This window comes from Anomaloglossus baeobatrachus, chromosome 1, assembly GCF_048569485.1.
Source record: "Anomaloglossus baeobatrachus isolate aAnoBae1 chromosome 1, aAnoBae1.hap1, whole genome shotgun sequence".
Taxonomy (NCBI): domain Eukaryota; kingdom Metazoa; phylum Chordata; class Amphibia; order Anura; family Aromobatidae; genus Anomaloglossus; species Anomaloglossus baeobatrachus.
The window spans coordinates 781,463,889-781,485,337 of NC_134353.1; the positions used below are offsets into that span (position 1 = coordinate 781,463,889).

The 21,449-nt window shown below is 40.2% G+C and overlaps 1 protein-coding gene across 2 annotated transcripts in view; it reads right to left on the minus strand.

Annotated features, from left to right (window-relative positions):
* PRDM6 (PR/SET domain 6) overlaps positions 1 to 21,449 on the minus strand; it is a 214,329-nt gene that overhangs the window by 43,993 nt on the left and 148,887 nt on the right. Inside the window, exon 4 of one of the 2 annotated variants that reach the window (XM_075341874.1) lies at positions 12,671 to 12,741. In XM_075341874.1, coding sequence (XP_075197989.1) covers positions 12,671 to 12,741 — 71 coding nt within the window. Of the gene's footprint in view, positions 1 to 12,613; positions 12,742 to 21,449 lie in introns of both variants that reach the window. The other variant, XM_075341873.1, reaches the window with a different exon arrangement.

Here is a 21,449-nt window from a genome sequence, read left to right on the forward strand (position 1 = left end):
CTCCGCCGCTATTGGCCGCCTGCCGTGTGACATTGCTATGACGCCGCACGACCCGCCCCCTTAGGAAGGAGGCGGGTCGCCGGCCAGAGCGACGGTCGCAGGGCAGGTGAGTGCATGGGAAGCTGGCGTAGCGATAATTTTCGCTACGCCAGCTATCACACGATATCGTACCTGCGACGGGGGCGGGGACTATCACGTGCGACATCGCAGCATCGGTTTGCGATGTCGCAACGTGCAAAGCCCGCCTTAGTGTATTGCAGTGATGTTAGTGAGCTAATGAAAACATTTAACATTGAGTACAATATGAACGAGTAGAGACTTTATATTGTTTCATCCCAAAAAAATTCTGAAAGCTGTGTTACTGCACAATGGCAGCAAGTATGCTTCAGTGCCTTACGGCATTCTCTGCACTTGAATGAAAGCATTTTACGAGAATTTAGACTTTATTCTCAAGAAACGTAATTACGGGGATCAAGGATGGTCAATATGTGGTGGTCTGAAAGTTCTCTCAGCAAGGAGGATACACAAAGTACCCATACTTTTTGTGTGAATGGGACAGCAGGCATAGAACTCATCACTGCAGCCAAAAGGTTGGCCAACAAGTATATCTTTGCAACCTTCACTCAAGAACAGAGTTGCGGAGAGTTTAGTTTATCCCACTAAAGTTCTCCTGCTATCCCTCCACAATAAGCTTGAGCTGGTGAAGCAGTTTGTAAAAGCTCTACCGAAAGAAGAAGAGACTTTTAAACTTATAAGTATCTGTATACCAACGTTTAGAGACCGACCAAAGCAAAAATGAAGGAAGGTATTTTTGTGGGTCTGTATATTTGAAAACTCATGAAGGACAACGTGTTCGAATCAAAAATGAAAGCTGTTGAGAAAAGGACTTGGAATTTTTTTTTAAAAAAGTTGTGAGGAAAGTTCTAGGTAACAACAAAGATTCAAAATTTAAGCCCATTGTATAAGATTAAAAACATGACTGTTTTCTTCTAAAGACATGCCACATGTCCACAGATTGCACCTGGAATTACAAATTGGCCCTATTTACTTCAATCGAGCTAAGCTATAAAACCAGATACAACCCATGAACACATGTGGCATAGGCTCTGGAAGTTAGAAGCCTGGCATGTTATACAGTGGCAAGCAAAAGTTTGGGCACCCCTGGTCATAGTTACTGTTATTTTGAACAGTTAAGCAAGCTGCAGATGAATTATTCTTTAAAAGGCATAAAGTTAAAGATGACACATTTCCTTTGTATTTTAAGAAAAAAAAAAATTTCATCTTGTACATTTTAAAATTAACAAAAAAGGAAAATGGGTGGATGCAAAAGTATGGGCACTCTGTATGGTTGGCACCTAGTAGCACTCCCTTCGGCAAGTATAACAACTTGTAAGCACTTTCTATAGCCAACCAAGAGTATTTCAGTTCTTGTTTGAGGGATTTTTATTCATTTTTCCTTGGAAAAGTCTTCCAGATCTGTGAGACTCCTACAGCGTCTTGAATGCACTGTTTTTTTTGAGGTTTAGTCCCAGATTTTCAATGATGTTCAGATCAGCGGACTGTAAGGACCATTGTAAAACCTTTAGCTTACACCTTTCGAGGTAGTCAATTGTGAATTTTGACATGTGTTTAAGATTGTTATCCATTTGTAGAAGCCATCATCTTTTCAACTTCAGCTTTTTTAAAGATATTATATTTGCATCGAGAATGTTGAAATTTTATTGAATCCATTCTGCCCTCTACCTGTGAAATGTTCCCCGTGCCATTGGCTGCAACACAACCCCAAAGCATGATTGATCCTCCCCCATCCTTAATGGTTGACAAGATATTATTTTCCTGAAATTCTGTGCCGTTTTTTCTCCACACATATCTTTGATCATTGTGGCCAAAGAATTCTATTTTACCCCCATTGGTCCACAGGACGTGTTTCTAAAATGCATCAGACTTGTTTAGATGCCATTTGGCATAGTTCTGGTGCTGAATTTTATGATGAGGAAGCAGGAGAGGCTTTCTTCTGATGACTCTTCCATGAAGGCCATCTTTGTGCAGGTGTATGTGAATAGTAGAACAATGTACCACAACTCCAGAATCTGCTAGATCTTTCAGAAGGTCTTTTGCAGTCAAGTGGGGATTTTGATTTGCCTCTCTAGCAATCCTACGAGCAGCTCTCAGAGAAATTTTGCTTGGTCTTCTAGACCTTTTCTTGACCTTCACTGTTCCTGTTAACTACCATTTCTTAATTACATTTCGAAGTTATGAAAGAGCAAATTGAAAATGCTATCTTCTTATAGCCTTTTCTTGCTTTGTGAGCTTCCACCATTTTCAGAGTGCTAGGCAGCTGCTTAGAAGAACACATCGCTGCTGTTTTTTGGCACAAGGTTACAGGAGGTTGGGTTTTTATAAAGCTGTGAAATTTGCATCACCTCGCCTTTCCTAATGAGAATAGTGAAAAAGCCATAATGCTAACTGGCTAATTAGGGTCTGAAGCCATGGCCAAGTTATTTGAGCACACAAATCTCCAAGGGTGCCAAAACTTTTGAATTGGTCCATTTTCCTTTTTGTAATTTTTAAAATGTAAAAGGTGAAAATATTTTTTTTTTGTCTAAAATACAAAAGAAATGTGTTATCTTTAACTTTATGCCTTTTAGAGATCATTCCATCTTCAACGTGCTTAATTATTCACAATAACAATAATTTTGACCAGGGGTGTACAAACCTTTGCATGCCACTGTAGTTTGTAATCTAAGCACTTTATACAGTTTAATATTACTTTTTAGTGCAAGCTATTTGTAACAAGGTAATTTGATTGTAGAATAAAGCTACCGAGATATGGGAATTCTTCCTTGCATTTTTCACCATAGTGAGATATGCACTTGTCAACGTATTTTGTCACCACAAACTGACTCTTGGCAACAGAATCATAAAGATCAATAGAAAAGTGCAGATCCTCAATATTTTACTTGCAGCTGCAAAACTTCCATTTATCTTGTTATGCTCTCTATTTACAGCCATGTTGTCTCAGGAGGGCACTGCTGGCTAAGCAGAACATTTCTGCAGCTTTCTATGAATATCTGTCAGAAATTCTCAACATGGCCTTGTTTTGTTTTCCCCATTTAAACTTCCACCTTCTCTATAATTTACAGTTTTCTTGACTTTGCTGCAGCAATGAAAATCATTTTCTCCTAGTTTAGAAAAAAAAATCAATGGTAAATTCTAAAACTCGAGAAAAATCAAGTCTACGCAGTGCTGTACCATTCCAAACATTTCATCTTTCACTTTGGCTCTCCGTAACATAAACAAAGCGGAGTAGCAATGAGCGTACTAAAAAACCAAATGACACAGTTTGCTGCTGAAAGAGCAGAACTGTTTTCAGGCGATGGGTGGTCTCTGAGGGTAGACCGAAAAATAGTGTAAGCATACACCATTTCTTCCAAGCGGATAATGCTTCCAAAACTCGCACAACTCTCTGCATGCTGAAGTACATCAAAGGGATTTTTCTCTTTTCGGATAATATTTCCTTTGCTGACATGTATTTAGTATTGTGGTTGGATGACTCATAAAGATAGCTTCATGGCGTCCTAACGCTGTTGAAGTAGAACACATGCCAACGGACATTATTGTCAGCCTCAAAATAAAAACAAAACGTTCAACCGAGGGTCAATCAATCACGCAGTTCTTTGAAGAAAATTCCATTTAGATATTAGACATCATAACATAGTCAATTCAAACCAGCTGACTTTTTGTGAAAAGGACAACTTTGGACAATGCAGGAATAGGCTGAAGCCTTAAGTGTTTGTACTCATAGGCACTCCGCTCTTTTGGTGACTGAGCAGAGTTTATTTAATTTTCATGGTTCATTGCGCTGAAAGCTGAAACAACTAAAACCATACTGTACTGAGCTGTTAACATCTCATCTGGATGTAAAAATTGCTATTAAAATGTCTGATGCGTGTAAATGTTTTTATTTTCCATGCTTGTAACTACATGTTTCCTTAATAGACATTACTTCTACTTAAAATAGCTTCCAGAATTTAGGTCTGCCTAAATGAATAATAATGAAGTAATCCTATGTGTAAGTGTTTCAGGACATTCGTGTAGATTTCCCTTAGGCCTCCATTAATATACCTTACTGTACCCCATGTACCTCGACTAAAGTTGTGCTGACAGCTCAAAATATCTGCAGTATGTTCTCTATATACAGAAATAACCCACAGGAATAAAAGTTTGTAGAGCTACATGAAGAACAACTGCCAATGTTGTAAAAAACCTAATAGGACCATGTCATCACATGCCATGACGATATTGTGGGAATTACTACTGTGATGCCCTGGCCTATCAGGTCGTCACAGGGTATTGTGCAATCTGCCCTTCTGTGCAATATCCATCTTCTCCTTGGTTACGGGTCCCTCACCTTTGGTTTTGCCAAGAACAAGCTAATCAAAATCCTAGGAACACTCTGCACCACACCCACCAGACACATCAGTGGACGGCCTGAGTGGAATAGGCTCGCCCACTTCGGGGGTTGGTAAGGGGGGGTCAGGAGTGTCAGGAGACAGTCAGTTAGGAGTAACTCTCAGGCCTCCAACACACCTGTTAAACGCGTGTTTGTTCCGTTTCCATATATACCGGAGACACGGACAAACGTGCACCAATGTTAATCTATGTTTGAGGTCACACGTGCGTTATTCCATAACGTCCGTGTTTCCGTGTCCGTGATCCGTATGTGTTTCCATTTTGCTTGGAAGGATGTCCGCTTTCTGCACGGAGCATGCACACACGGACTCAATGAAAGTCTATGGGTATGTGCGCACACATTAGTAAACACGTATGCATCTCCGTATGCTCCGTGTACGTTTTGTGTTTTTTTCTAGCGATGTCGGTCATTCTTTCTTTTTCTGTGTATGTCGGTCAATCTCCCTTAGTCCGTCGGTCGGTCTCTCTGTCTTGTCTGTCCCTCTCTCTCACAGTCCATGTCGGTCAGTCACCCCCCTCTGTCATACTCACCGTTCCCCGATCACCGGCGCGGCGCTCCACAGCTGTTAAAAAACTACGGCGGCTTTTACTATTTTGAAAAAGCCGGACGCTCATTAATCAATCTCGTATTCCCTGCTTTCTCCACCCACCAGCGCCTATGATTGGTTGCAGTGAGACACGCCCCCACGCTGAGTGACAGCTGTCTCACTGCAACCAATCACAGTCGCCGGTGGGCATGTCAATATCGAGCAGTAAGATAAAGAATTAATTTAAAAAAATGAAGTGCGGTTCCCCTCATTTAGATACCAGCCAGGGTAAAGTCAAACGGCTGAAGGCAAGTATTCTCAGGATGGGGAGCCCCTCATTATGGGGAGCCCCCCAGCCTAACAATATCAGCCAGCAGCTGCCCAGAATAGCCGCATCCATTAGATACGACAGTTCTGGGACTCTACCCGGCTCTTCCCGATTTGCCCTGGTGCTTTGGCAATCGGGGTAATAAGGAGTTAATTGCAGCAGCCCATAGCTGCCACTAAGTCCAAGATTAATCATGTCAGGCGTCTCCCCGAGATACCTTCTATGATTAATCTGTAAGTTACAGTAAATAAACTCATACACCCAAAGAAATCCTTTATTTGTAATAATAAACACTAACAAATACCCTCGTTCACCACTTTATTAAGCCCGAAAAAGCCATCCAAGTCCAGCGTAATCCACGGAGGTCCCGCGTCGCTTCCAGCTCTGCTACATGAAGATGACAGGAGCAGCAGAAGAACCCCGCCGCTCCTGCCAGATCCACACAGCAACTGAGGTGAGCCGCGCGATCAGCTGTGCTGTCACTCAGGTTACTCGCAGCCACCGCTGGATCCTCCAACTGTGACTGCAAGTCGCCTGATTGACAGCGATGAAGTCACAGGTGAATTGCGGTCACAGGTGGAGGATCCAGCTAGCCGCGGGTAACCTGAGTGACAGCAGCACAATCGCGCTGCTCACTTCAGTGACTCAGGGGATTAGCGGTCACCGGTGAGTCCTGCACGGGTGACCGCTAATCAGTACGTGACACAGACAGAGCCACGGTATGATAATGAAGTCGGGTGAAGTTCACCCGAGTTCATTCTCATCGCGCGTCGCTGTCTGCTGTCAGCGGGTATGTATCAATGACTGTGCATCACACACGGAACATTTCACACGGACAACACACGGACATGTCACTTACATATCTTACGCACACACGGACACTCAACATGCACACACGGCTAGCATACGCAATACACACGGATGCCACACGTACCATAAAAATGGACTTAAAAACGGAAAACGGACCTGAAAAACGGACCGCATGACACGTGCGTGATTTTCACGGATGTGTGTTGGAGGCCTCAGAGAGAGAGGAGGTCAGGAGCTGGGCTCCTTGGAACTACTAGGTAGCAGACGTTGGTCTGGGTCTGGTAGGAGCTGGACCCCGGTCACAGGGGATCGTGACAAGGGGCACGGACTGTCGAGGAGGACAGCCGGCGACCTTGTGCCATCACTGGCCAGGGGCCAGGGCATGACGTGGTACGTGGACCCTAGGTTAGGGGGTAGCTTCAGGCATCCTGGCAATTTGCCCGATGAGGACGGAGCCTTCAAGATCCGTTCTCCACTCGCTCCAAAATCGGGGTACTAGCGCAACTAGGGGGATAGGACTTTCCACTACACGGTCCAGAAAATCCCAAGCATGAACCCTGAGAGCAAGCTTCCCCAGTTAGCCACACTGGGGAGCAGGACCCGATTAGTTTCAGACTAAAGGGACCAATTAAAAGACAAGGTGCCACAGGAAAAGGTCACAGGCCAAGAGGCAACACCAACGGACAGGCGTGCTCCCCCTCAGCGGCAGCGGTGTCCAGAACTTTGGTTTACTACAGTTGTCGGTGTCAGCATTATTGGACTGAGTGAGTACGCAAGTGACCCTTACCTCTCCAGCAGCACCTCCCTGTCATCATCCCCAATTCCCGGGGCATTCCTTCTACCCGTGGAGGGGTTAAACACCTAGCTGTCTACACCATCGCCACCGGGAACTCCCAATCGCAGCAGTGGTACTCCATCTTACCAAGCACCACGGGTGGCATCACAAACTTTCCACACCATCCCCTGTACATAAACCCCCTTTGTTTGAGGAGCTGCACGACCCCCGGGTCCGGAGCCCTCTCGAGCCTCCGTGGATCCGGATCTGAACAGCCTGGCTGCCGACGTGGGTGTGACACACTACTTTTGTAAACCTGTCCTTCTGGAAAATAGCAGTGTGACTGGAAGCCAAAAAGTGAACTTTTATTTCCCCTCTAGTCTATTGGGTGGAGATAAAACACCAATAATCAACAATGTTCTCAGTTTTTTGGTTAAAATCATGCCCAATGTTCCTTGATTGACGTTGTCGTCACCACATTTACACTCTGTGCAGTAATCATTATTATAGCCAAGATCGGCACAACCAAAAATATGTTAAAAAAATTCTTCTTTATTTCTACATAAGTTAAGTCAATGCAAGACGTAGTAGCCCTGACGCATTTCCAGCAGAAAGAAGCACCTTTAATCATCAATCATCCTATGATTAACGACGATTCTTTGCACCAGAAACGCGTCAGGGCTACTATGTCTTGGATTGACTTTTAACTTATGTGGAAATAAAGAAGACATTTTTTAACATGCTTTTTGATGTGCCATTCCTCTTTTTCCTGTATTCCAGTCCACTGGCAGACTTTTTCATCGCAGCACTCCATGTTCAGCTTTCCTCTGTCTCCTGTTTCATACTAATTAAAACTGTAACTATTCAGTACTGTGGGTTCATTTTTTAATTCTCAGTCATTCTGCTGCTTTCTACAAATAAATATTACACATGCTTATTACCCTGGCATTAGTTATAAAAGCTGTACTTGTTAGATGGATTACATGTAGAGGTCAAAAGAAAAAGGTTTTGGTACCGTGTTAGCCAGTTGAAAAATGATTGATTGCTCTCAGTGAGAGAAACAAAATTAAAATTATGTAGTTGTGATACCTTTTAATGTCTAACTAAAATAAAATAAAATAAAATGATGTTACAAAGCAAGCTTTCGAGACATCTCAAGTCTCTTCCTCAGGCTTGGTATGACAAAGTATCTGAAGAAACACAAATATATACACAAAACAGGGCAGAGGGAGGCATAGTAAAAGGACATTTAAATAAACAAACACTGAGCTTAGGGAGTGAATCCTTAATTAGCTTTGATTAGTGTGAGAGTTTTATTGTCCCAATATCCATGTAGGATCAGAGGCATGGTGCCCTAGCAGTCTCTGGAGCAGACTCCATCACAATGTTTAACTCTGTGGACACAGGACTCAACCTGTCAGGAGGATTTATGACTCATTACAAAATCTGAGGAGTCTGCTCCAGAGACTGCTAGGGCACCATGCCTCTGATCCTACATGGATATTGGGACAATGAAACTCTCACACCACTAATCAAAGCTAATTAAGGATTCACTCTCTAAGCTCAGTGTTTCTTCAGATATTTTGTCATACCATGCCTGAGGAAGAGACCTGAGATGTCTCGAAAGCTTGCTTTGTAACATAATTTTATTTTATTTTATTTTAGTTAGCCATTCAAAGGTATCACAACTACAAAATTTTAATTTTGCTTCTCTCACTGAGAGCAATCAATCATATAGAGGTCAGAAGCTATATTTCAGCTTTATCTGATAGTCTGGTTAGCGTACGTGCACATGATCAGGACCCACTGCATCCTGGATGTGGTGGGTCCTGACCTGTGGGACCACAAGTCTCCTCCGCATAGAGACCGCAGCTGCCAGTGCCCATGATCTGGGCTAGGGCACTTGCGGTCACTCTCTTCTGTTCTCCCTGTGGAGCACGCTTGCAACACCACAGCAAACAATGTACATGCTGTGGCTCGGAAAGCCACACTGCAGGTCAGTGTTTGTAGCAAAAAAAACAAACACAGTGGGCACGGGACTTCTAGAAATCCCATTCACTGTGCTTGTACTGTACATCGCAGCATTTTGGACGCAGCTGAAGCATGTTGCATCCAAAACACTGTGAAAACTGATCGTGGGCATGCACCCTTAGTATGTATACTCATGTGTTAAAGCAACTCTGCACCCCAAGTCTTAAAAGTGACTATACAGTTATCAATATAGACACCTTACCTGGTACCTTGTGTTAGTCTCCTGCTGCCTCCTCTGCTCCAATCCTCTACTTTCCTCCTGCTCCCAAGATTGCTGCCACAGAGGCTTGAGGAGCATAGTGGTAAATCTAAGCAATAACTCACCTGCCTTTACTGTGCTATAGCGAAGGAAGAGGAGGCATGGTTTACACTTACCACTGTACTCCGATTCCACTGTGTTGGCCATTTTGGAAGCAGGAGGAAAGGAACTCCAATCTGACTAAACATTTCAGCGGGAAGCATACGGAAGGTACGAGGTAGATGCACATAAGAGATATAAAGTCACTTTTCAGTTTCAGCATGGTGGGTCATTTTAAGCATTTCTTAAATTTCCATTCCTTGTAGTATAAATAAATAGATACCAATAATACATGGTCTGAAACAAGTATTGAACACGTCACCAGTTTTCTAAGTGAATATATTTCTAAAAGTGCTATTGACATGAAATTCTCACCAGATGTCAGTAACAACATATCCAATCTACACTGGCAGGGAAATCAAACCAGAGCTGTCCATAAATTAAGCTGTGTAGTAATGAGAAATGACACAAGGAAAAAGTATTGATTGCATTCAGAAAGAGAGGTGCAAAAAGACATGGAATGTCATTACACCAAGTGAAATCTATCAGTAATTAAAAAACAATCATTCCACAGGTGTCTCAAAGTGCCACACAAGAAACATCTCATAATTATTAAAACCAGTTAGCTGTTTTAAGACCTTCACAACCTTATTGTTTCAAAATATACTGATGGCATTGGTTACAGAATTTCTAAACTACTGAAGGTTCCAGTGAGCACTGTTGGGGCCATAATCCAGAAGAGGAAAGAACATAATTTCATCATAAACCGGCCTTGACTAAGCGTTCCCCACAAGATTTCAGACAGAAGAGTGAAATGAATTATCAGAAGAGGTGTCCAAGAGCCAAGAGCCTTCTGTAGAGAGCTGCAGAAAGACCTGGAATCGTCAAACACAATTGTTTAGAAGAAAACAATAAGTAATGCATTCAACCTCCATGGCCTATATGCGCACTCACTATGTAAGACTCCAGTGCTAAACAAAAAGCATATTAAAGCGCATTTACAGTTTCCACCACAACATTTAAATAAGCCTGATTAATACTGGGATAATATAGTTGGGTCAGATGAGACCAAAATGTAACTCTTTGGATGTCATATTACACACCATGTTTGAATGCAAAGACACTGCATATCACCCCAAAAACAGTGACGTTTGGAGGTGGGAATATCATGATGTTGAGCTGTTTTTCAGCGTACAGAACTGGCAAACTTTGTACCGTTGAAGGAAAGATGAAGGGACAAATGTACTAAGACATTCTTGATTAAGATCTGCTGCCATCTACCAGGATGATGAAGATGAAACGAGGGTGGACATGTAGAAATTGTATGGAAGAAATTAAAGCTCATAGTTCATAGAAGGAGCTCACAGAACCTTCAGGATTTGAAGAGTGTTTATGTAGAAGAATGGTCCAAAATCACACCTGAGCAATGCCTGTGACTAGTTTCTCCATACAGGTGGCGTTTTGAAGCTGTCATCACCAACAAAGATTTTTGCACAGAGTATTAACTACATTTCAGTAAGCGTATTCAATACTTTTTCCTACTTATTACAAATAACTTAATTTATTGACATCTAAGGTTTGATTTCTTTTCCTGACATATAGTGAGAAATCCATGTCATTATCACCTTTTTAAATATAGAAAATTGGTGACATGTTGAATACTTATTTCACTCTTTGTATATAAAACTCTCCATTTTTGGATGTCAGCACAAACACTGCAAAGCACATGACTTTAAAGTACTTTTTTGTATATTTTCAAAGTTTTGTATGGTTAAAATCTGTTAAAAGTAATATATTTTGACAATTCAGTGGACTTTTTGGTGGAATTTCAAAAGCACTTGTCACTGTTTAAAAAATTTAGCTATATATCTTGAAAAAAAATGGTTGAGCTTCCCCTTTATTGCTAATTAGGTCTGTTTTGTTCTGCATCCTGCTTTTGCCATGATATCCCCATTAATTGCTTTTGGAGTGCAGTATATGAAATCTCAGCTTACAGACAAGCTGGGCATTTGTACAGAGTCTTCAGTCTCAGTGTCTGAGACTGCTGGATTTTTATAACATATTTCACTCAATTTTATTTAACATGTCACAGGTCCCCTTTAATGAAAAAAATAAAGTGTAGCCAAAATTAAATTCATTTTAGTAGTATCTTAAATTAATGCCATTTGGTGGTCCATGACAATTTGAATGTGCATTACACAAAACTATAGTCAGTTATAGCTTAGCTTTCCAGAGATGGGACACTTATTTTAACACACATATGTTAATATTTCAAACACTGGCCCATGGGCAAAATCTGGCCCACAGGCTGATTCTGTCTGGCCTGCAATGACAAGAGCTGGCACTGACCCCCCTCCCCCCATGCCCGGCATTGCACTTTCAACTGTATCAGAATCCTGGATACCAATACAGTTGAAAGCAATGATGGAAGAGGGAAGGTGTCCACTCCCTCCCCCATCATTCTGCATCTGACGTCTCAAAACAGCAGGCATGATAGCATCACTATTTTGCGCCCACTATGCTGAGCAGTGAAAAACTTCAGTACTCTCGCTGCCAAGATCGGAGCAATAGGGATTAAAGAAGAGGTGAGTTGTTTTTTTATGTTGGGGTCCATAATACTTTATGGGGGACTATATGGGGCCTATTACATTATATGAAGGACTATATGTGTCCCATAAAACTATATGGAGGATTATGTGGGGCCCATAATAGTATATGGAGGACTATATAGGGCAAGGGAAGGACTTTGTGTGATGAGAGCATTTTTTATTGACAACATACAGCTCTAATTCAGCGTGGCTCCTTCACGGGAACCCCATTACCGCAGGTAAGAAAGGCCTAGCAATCTAGATCCGTATTATGGCAAGAACATTTGCTGGAGAGTACAACTAAAGGAATTTAATATAGTGCTGGAAGATACACCTCTAAGTCAGAAGGCAATCAACAAGCTACTGGGGAAGAGAAGCAGCAGAGAAGACCCTGGTAGGCCTAACTAGGCTTGCACAAGATCAATCTTCCTACAAAATGTTCATCCATGACTTTGTCCAAGTTATTAATTTTGGCCCTTTGTGTCCTTGAGTTTGACATCCCTGCTCTAATATAGCTCCTTACATCTTTTGCTGATCCACATCCCAGTTAAGTATAAGTTGTAATCATCAGAGATGAAGAAAATTCCACCAAAATGAATGTTTCAGTTGTCATTATTAGAACGGCTTTTCTGTTTTTTTGAAGTCTAGCAAACATGCTGTGTGATAAATACATTGTTTTCATTCCTATGACATTCCTAACTGAACACATCTGTGTTCCTAGTATGTTCTTTTCTGAAAATGAATTATTGAATTGAATGTGATTCATAAATTCAAGCTCATTACCTGTACTGAACAACTGTCAAATTCTGTTCCCCGCAGTGCCTGGCGCATCGGACGTACCTCATCCAGCTTGACTTACTGGGTTCTCCTCCATCGATAAAGTGCTGTAATGTCCCATCTTGGTCATATATCTAGAGGAGAAGAAGTTTTGGGTTCAATAAATGATTTATCTCTATTAACAATCAGCAATCATTTTCCAGTAGGCCACCAGTGCCTCAATATATCATTTATAGGAAGTTAGTACTCTGTCATTAGTCACCAGATTCTGTGAATCTTAAGGGTTGTTTGACTTAAGAAAGAACCACCTTGTGATGAAGCATAAATTTATCCTGTCTTATCAGTCTAATCTTTGGTGCATTAAACAAACTTACAGAACATCTCAGATGTCCCCTTATTTCCCACACAATATTTTGGCATACTGGTTATGTAATGAGCTGCCAGACAAAAGCTTTGGGTTAATTAGAAATTAATGAATAGATGGCAAACAGATCGAAAATGCTACCTAAGTGACAGAAACATTTATGTCCTATTGGAAAACATTAATTTTGAGAGGTATCGTTGATGTGATACTTAAAAAAGTTTTACCACATTAATTCTGAAAAGGTGATGCAGCCGTGATTTAAAGGGGTTGTCTACTACTTAAAAATTGAGGACTTATCCTTAGTATAGGTCATAATTGACTAGGGTCCGATAACCGACATCCCTGCCGATCAGCTGTTTTCGGTGCTGGTGGTGGCATCCTGTGGCTGGAAACGCTCAGTAATGGAGCTGCCCAATCTTCTGTTGATTTGAATAGGAGGCAAAAGTGCACTTACCAGCCATGGCCACTATCAGAAGACAGAGCACCTCTAGACTGGAGCATTTCCGGCTACAGGCTGCCGGTGGCCGCATCAAAAACAGCTGACTGGTGAGAGTGCCGGGTGTCAGACCCCAGCCGATAATACATTGATGACCTATTAGGATAGGTCATTAATATTAAGGTAGTGGACAACCTCTTTAACCCCTTCAGCCCCCGGGCACTTTCCGTTTTTGCGTTTTGTTTTTTGCTCCCCTTCTTCCGAGAGGTGTAACTTTTTTATTTTTCCATCAATCTTGCCATATAAGGGCTTTTTTTTGTGGGATGAGTTGTACTTTTAAATGAAACCATAAGTTTTACCATATAGTGTACTGGAAAACAGCAAAAAAATTCCAAGTGCGGAAAAATTGCAAAAAAGTGTGATCGTACAATAGTTTTTGGGATACTTTATTCACTGTGTTCACTATATGGTAAAACTGAGGTATCTATGTGATGCCTCAGGTCAGTGCGAGTTTGTAGACATCAAACATGTATAGGTTTACTTGTATCTAAGGGGTTAAAAAAAATTCACAAGCTTGTCCAAAAAAGTGGTGCACATTTTGCGCCATTTTCCAAAACTCGTAGCGCTCTCATTTTTCAGGATCTGAGGCTCATTAATGGCTTATTTTTTGCGTCTCAACCTGACGTTTTTAACGGTACCATTTTCGCGAAGATGCTACGTTTTGATCGCCTGTTATTGTATTTTGCGCAAAATTTGCGGCGACCAAAAAACATAATTTTGGCGTTTGGAATTTTTTTGCCGCTACGCCGTTTACTGATCAGATTCATTGATTTTATATTTTGATAGATCGGGCATTTCTGAACACGGCGATATCAAATATGTGTATATTTTTTATTTTTTTAACCCTTTCATTTTCAATGGGGTGAAAGGGAGGTGATTTGAACTTTTAGGTTTTTTTATTTTTTTTAATTTTTTAAAACTTTTTTTTTTACTTTTTTTTTTATTTTACTAGTCCCCCTAGGGGGCTATAGAGATCAGCAATCCGATCGCTGTGCACTATCTGCAGATCTCAGCTACAGAGCTGAGAACTGCAGACTTGCTGCTTTACTTTCAATGCCGTCTGTATTCCGGCATTAAGAGGAAGTGAGTCATGTTAGCTACAGGCGTCATCACATGACCCTGTGCTACCATGGCAACCATCGAAAGTCACGTGATCATGTCACGTGACTTCCGGTGGGGGCGCGGTAAGTGACTGTCATGGCGGCGCCCATATACATATCGCTGCCAGATTTTGGCAGCGAAATGTAAGGGGTTAATGGCCGCGGGTGGAAGCGATTCCACCCGCGGCTAGCAGGCACACATGTCAGCTGTTGATAACAGCTGATATGTGCGCGGATCGCCGCCGCCTGCCGGCGGCAGGGGGCGGGGCTTACCGGCACACGATCCATGAGGTACCCAGTACGTCATGGGTCGTTAAGGGGTTAAAGTACTAGTATTGTAGTCTTAGCTAAAACTGAATATAAGGTCACACATTGTGCTATTGTGTCCAACAATACAATAATCAGGATTACCTAATTATATGATGAAAGCCAAGTTCAGAGTTTTCTGATCATAAACATAACAAGGTGACCAGACAAATGCTCGATCAGCCACCAGATATTTCTTCTGCCTGCTCTACAAGAATGCCATATGAAGAGGGGTAGAATGCCAGTAGACACAGGGAATTATCTCCTTCAGAATTTAATCATGACAGATCAGAACATTGTCTGATCATGCTAAAATTATCAGCTTATTGCATGGCAGCCTTCAGAAATATTAATGATTGGCCATATCACTTGGTCAGTAATGTCTACAGTTTAACGGTTCTTGCTGATGCCTGAGTCACAGCATGGTGTGGCTGGATCCTATTGTATAGGACAAGCATTAAAGCCAAGGTGCTAGTCATTATATGGAAAACATCTTCCTTCAGAGGATATATAGGATAGTCCAAAGACATTAAATATCACACAAACATTGTTTTACTAGTTTTCTTACAGTGATTCACTGAAATTCAACAAATGTTCCTCTGAAGAATGGATGTATGGGTTGTATGTGCCCTCCTATCATACAGCCAACAGTTCATATAAATTGGAAATATTCCTTCAAAATTCTCCTTGCATCAGCAAATACCACACATACATTCAATTATTACATTATCATAACATTGACTTTACAAACATGAGGGTATTCCTGAGGTTTAGCTCAGCCATAATCTGAATCTTAAACGTTATTGCCAGCTAATCTGTGTTATGATAAATGTGGTACAGCTAACCCCAAGTCATAGTGAAGTAATATAAGTAAGCCCAAGGAAAGTAGCTAATTATTTTCTTACATACACACACACACACACACACACACACACACACACACACACATACACACACATACACACACACACACACAGCAATATTCCACTAAATAACAATATGGCGTGTAAACTTTTGCATCAACAATTATGACATCTATTTATGTCTGATTTGTCAAAGCTACTAGAATGTGCCATTAATTAATTGTTTAATATGGTATTCTGCATAATCTGGTTTCATTTCTCTTTTAAACTCCTATTGATCAATAAAAAAAATAAGGATTGAGTCCTCGATGGTTGAAACCTTATACAATACAAAGATACTTTACCATACTGCTCATTAGAAAACTGTTGAGATTTTGAGAGGATGTCTATTGGACATGGACGAGGTTTTGAGGCTGGGGTGCAACTCACATACGCACACACTGCCTTCTGTTTAGTTATTTCTATAATCTACTAATCTAACTGGTAAATTGCTCAAGTACAGATGCCTCACATTTCTAGCAGAATAGAGTCCAATTATTTATCCATTTTTGTCTTTAATCAAATATTTTTTCAATGACTCACAATCTTATTAGCAATGATCAGTTTCATCCCTTAATTCTTAAGGATATAGTTAGTCAACTCTACCATACTTCTAACCATCCAATTCTTAGCTATATATGATCTAGTAGTGACCATTAAACTATAGGAAACTATAGTTATATTTTATGTTGATAAACTGCCTAAAACTAAAGATATCAATGCTAAATCCAGGTTCTGTTGAGTTGAATGTAAGTGCATACCTGGGAAAGGAGACAACAATTGCATGTGCCCAAACTGCTAGGAATGAAGGAGACTGCTATCAAGTCACTTTGCCTAGGACAGAGTATTAAGACACAAGGCTATGATGATGAATAGAGCTTTTGACCTGGGTGAAGAGTGACCAAGATGAATGAATATTAATACAATACCAACAGGCCTCTAGCATTCAGTACTAGCATTAGAGACTATTATAGACATAACATATGGGGTATAATACCAGCTCTATCAACAATTAACTAGGGTAATTAATTTAGCTATTCATTTTCACAGAAATTGAAGGATCAGCCATGTTGGATGTTTAAAGCACATTCTTATTATATCTTTTTAAAATAGCTTCACTTTTTATTTTGAGTAGTCATACCTCTTCTCTCTTTAACTTTCCACACGAGTAGCACACATTTTGATTAACTGAATTAACTTCGTAGAGGAAGTCAAGGATGGATAAACTACCCTTATGTTGAAAATATGTAAAGTCATTAAATAACAGACCTATGAGAAAATATTAATTTGTGGAGTACTTCCTGAGATGTTCTGACCATGGAAGCAATAGATAGATACGTAGATAGATAGATAGATAGATAGATAGATAGATAGATACGTAGATAGATAGATAGATAGATAGATAGATACGTAGATAGATAGATAGATAGATAGATACGTAGATAGATAGATAGATAGATAGATAGATAGATACTTTGGATATCTTGTGGGTCTTATTTTCTGCTTTTCCTAAAACTTCAATAAATGCAAATAAAATGCAGTTTATCAGAGGTATATAAAACTATTAAACAACCTGAATGGTGAGTACTACTATATTGTATGATTGATATACTCGTACTGGTATGTAGACAATAGTCCATTTTCAGTCTGCATTTGTACTATCATCACAGCTTTTGACAAGTATCTTCTGGAGGATGACTTTAGCTTCTTAGGTTGGAATTACTGACCACTTTGTGTACATGTAGTACTTTGATGTTTGGGCAAATAGATTTGCTAATCCCTGATTGGAGACAGTCCAAAATTAGATTTGGAGTCTGAAAGATTGTCATTATCTTAACTATAGGAGCAATTCAGAAAGATATTTAATTATCTGCAGAATATTTTGAAAATATCTGTCTTTTTTGTCATTCATCTGATTAATAGACATTACAAGAACAGTCTTAGTTAATTAACATCTTCTGACATCCTTTCCATTACTTTATTAATCCTAATAATAATAATCATGTTTCATATATCTGTTACAATCTATGCTAAACTTAGAAAAAGTTAAAAAAAATGAGGAGCGCATGAACTGGATTATATGGCTGTTGTCCATGAATAAGACATAACCTGCCGAAACATGTAGGCCATTCCATAAGCTACTGTATTTTTTGATACCTTACTTTATACCATGATGGAATAAACGTAAGTATTTTGGGATTATCTCTGCATTACTGGACATTTTCTAAACTTAGGGTTACAAAGTTTTTGCCTCCCGTCAGATGTCCATGGAAACTATGAATCCTTAATATACTAATGGTGAGCTGATTTTTGGTGCATGTTCATACTCTGTTATAACCTAGGTACAGGTTGTCAAAATAAAGCAATGTACAAAAACTATTCACTATCTAGCTCCACCCTATAATTTCTTCCCATGGCTAACAAAATATCATGTTCTCATTGGAGTTGTCTACTACATTTCTATTTTGCCCAAGGTGCTGGTAAAACAAAACATAACACATACTCACCTATCAAACCACCTGCACTCCTCCATACTGTACTGTGTCCCCACCTGTATCTCGGTTTTCTCTTCCTTTTAGGTGACCATTGAAGCCAATCAATGGCTGCTGATTGGCTACTGTGGTTTCCTGAATCCTTTTACCAGAAGAGGAAACCAAGGAAACCATTGTGGTAAAAAGAATCCCAATTTCGAGGTATGCTTCAGGTCATTGCCCTGCTGAAATACTATGTTGTCCTTTTCATGCCCATAATTCTCGAGTGTATGAAGTAACTTGTTTGTAGGATACTCACATATAGCTCTGCATTTAGATCACCATCGATCCTGGTCAAGTATTCAATGTCTTTGGCTATGAAACAATCCCATATCATAAGGTTTGCTCTACTGAACTTGACAGTTCCTTCAGTTTCTCAATCTGTTAGCCCTTTTTCCATTGTTTCTTCCAGACCCATTTGCATCAGCCATAGCCTAGTATATTGACTTTCATCTCCTCGCTTCAAATCACCGATTTCCAATCTTCTACAGTCCACTTTTCATACTTTTTTGCAACCTCGAGAAGACGCTTCTTATGACGATAATGAAGTCAAGGCTTCTTCACCTTATTTTGGGCCACCATTTCCAGACTTGATTATTGTGCATCGCACAGTGCTTGCATGGATGTCTGTGATCTCACTATTATATAAGCCACCTCCACTGCCATGTTTGTCATGCCAGAACTAATAGACCTTGTGATGAGCCAACTGGTTGACTCTGATATTTCAATGACGTCCACCATTTGGCTTTTGAATGGATGAATGGACTTCGTTTTGTATTATTCCAACTGTCACGGCACCTCACATGATGCAGTTTGGCAGTTTTCTTGGCTGATAGACTGCTATCAATGAACTGGATAATTCTGTTTCTCTTTTCCTGGGAAATGTTCATTGCTCTCCTCTATTCGAACCAGTAACCTTTTCACTTGGGAATCAACCTAATAACACACTGAGCAATTAGGGAATGGGAGAACAATTAATCTGTAGTATACAGGAAGAAAAAAATATTTCATCACCAGGAGCAAAACAGTAACAATGCAGTGACAGGACAATAATCTACATAACTAATCTTTTGCTAAATAGTTGCAAGTCAAATTTACATATGAGATACCAAGATGATTGTATATAAAATGAAGGTAGTCTAACTTTCAAAGCTGTAGTGGATGGTGAGATATGGGGCCTGAAACTCAAAAGTTCAAAACAATGTTACCCTTTTGCTCATCAGTGTATATATTGCCTAAAGATGGAAAATGAATTAAGATTATAAAGTAGCCACTAGTTACCTGAAGAATCCCTAATTAATCCACTGCCACTGGTTAGTTACTTTGCAACAGTGTCTATATTCCCTGCAGGCGTCTCATGATCGCTGCAGCCAATCACTGGCCTTTAAGGTGATGCTAAGGTAGATGACCTCACACCGTTGAGGTTAGTGAATAGCTCCAGTGGTCACATGGAAAGACAGCTTGTGACTGCTACAGAGAAGTAAATGGAGACCAAACATAAGCAACAGATCATTGGCAATCGGTCAGCAGGTATTCGCTGGGCAAGCAAAAGTTACTTTTTTAATTAACAACAAATACTGCCCCTTAAAATGAAAATATATAACTAATTTTTCTGAATGTGAGAAATTAAGGTTTTTATTCTGGATGCCATAATTATGTTTGATACAATATAAAGATGCTAGAGGATATCTGCCTCCTCTGTATCATATTTGTCTCCTCTATATTATAATATTTCTCCTCCGTATAGCTCCAAACTAATCTCCCGATATCTTCCTTCACGTAACCTCCAGTCCTCCCAAAACCTCCTTCTCTCATCCACACATATTTGTTCTTCACCCAATGGTCTCCAATACTTCTAACAAACATCCTTCATCCTCTGGAATGCTATGCCCCAACACGTTTGATTATCTGCCACATTTGAAACCATCAGATGGAACTTGGAAACCCATCTCTTCAAGAAAGCTTACAGCCTGCAATGGCCACCTGCCACCTCATCCCCACTGGAGCTGCTAACTCCCCAACCTAATGTCTCCTCCCTCTTATCTTGTAGATTGTAAGCCCGCAAGGGCTTCTCTCTGTGTCAGTCTGTAATTGTTAGTTTGTTTACTGTAATTTATATCTGTATTTTGTATCTGTATTTAGTATGTAACCCATTCTAAGAATAATAATTGCAACTTTTCTATTACCTCCACCCACCATACTTCACTGTTGCCTGCAGGCACTCATTATTATACTGCTCTCAAGCACTACAGTGAACAGCAAACTACCTTCTGCTATATCCAAATATTTCACATTTTGACTCATCACTCCTAAGCACTTGCTGTCACTTTTCAGCACCTCAGTTCCTATTTTTCCATGTATAGTTGAGTCACTTGGCTTTGTTTCCATGCCGAAGATATAACTTATGGACCACAATTGGCTGACCACTACGTCTACAGTCCTTAATGTATCTTACTTCTTAGGGCTTTTTCAAAAGAATGTACATCTTGAAAACCCAGACTGCTTTGATATTTTTGCCTGAGACACCTTTCTAATACAGTATAACTACCATGTGTCTTTTAACTTTGCTCATTCTTGGTGTATGACCTATGATATGAAACTATCTTCCACAACCTAACCTACATATCAGAGTTTGGCTTTTCCTAACCCAATTTTAACTTTCCAGCACAACTGTTTCTGTTTCAGAAAATGACTGTATTTCACATCTTGTGTCCACATCCTCCATGCACCCAATAGCACGTGGTAACTGCAGATAGACAAATACTGCAAATATTGGCTGACGACTGGATCATGCAGCTTTTAAAAATGTCCAATTTATTACGATGATGTCTGGACCATACAGGATAAGCTCTTTTTACCTTTTATTTCCCCCTATTTCCTCTTAGATTATAAGCTTGCGAGCCTGACTCCTCCTGCAACTGTTTAACTATGTGTTACTTTGTATTGTCTTTATTATATTATATCCCAGCTTAATTGAAAAGTGCTGAAGAATATGTTGGTAAACATCATTATTATTACCATATTAATATTATCAGCTCTATATGAAAATGGTGATCATTATCAACTGTTTCGTATAATTGTTTACTCATATACCTGACTATAATCTTACTTACTCCCTGACTTTGGATTGATGCTGTTTTAAA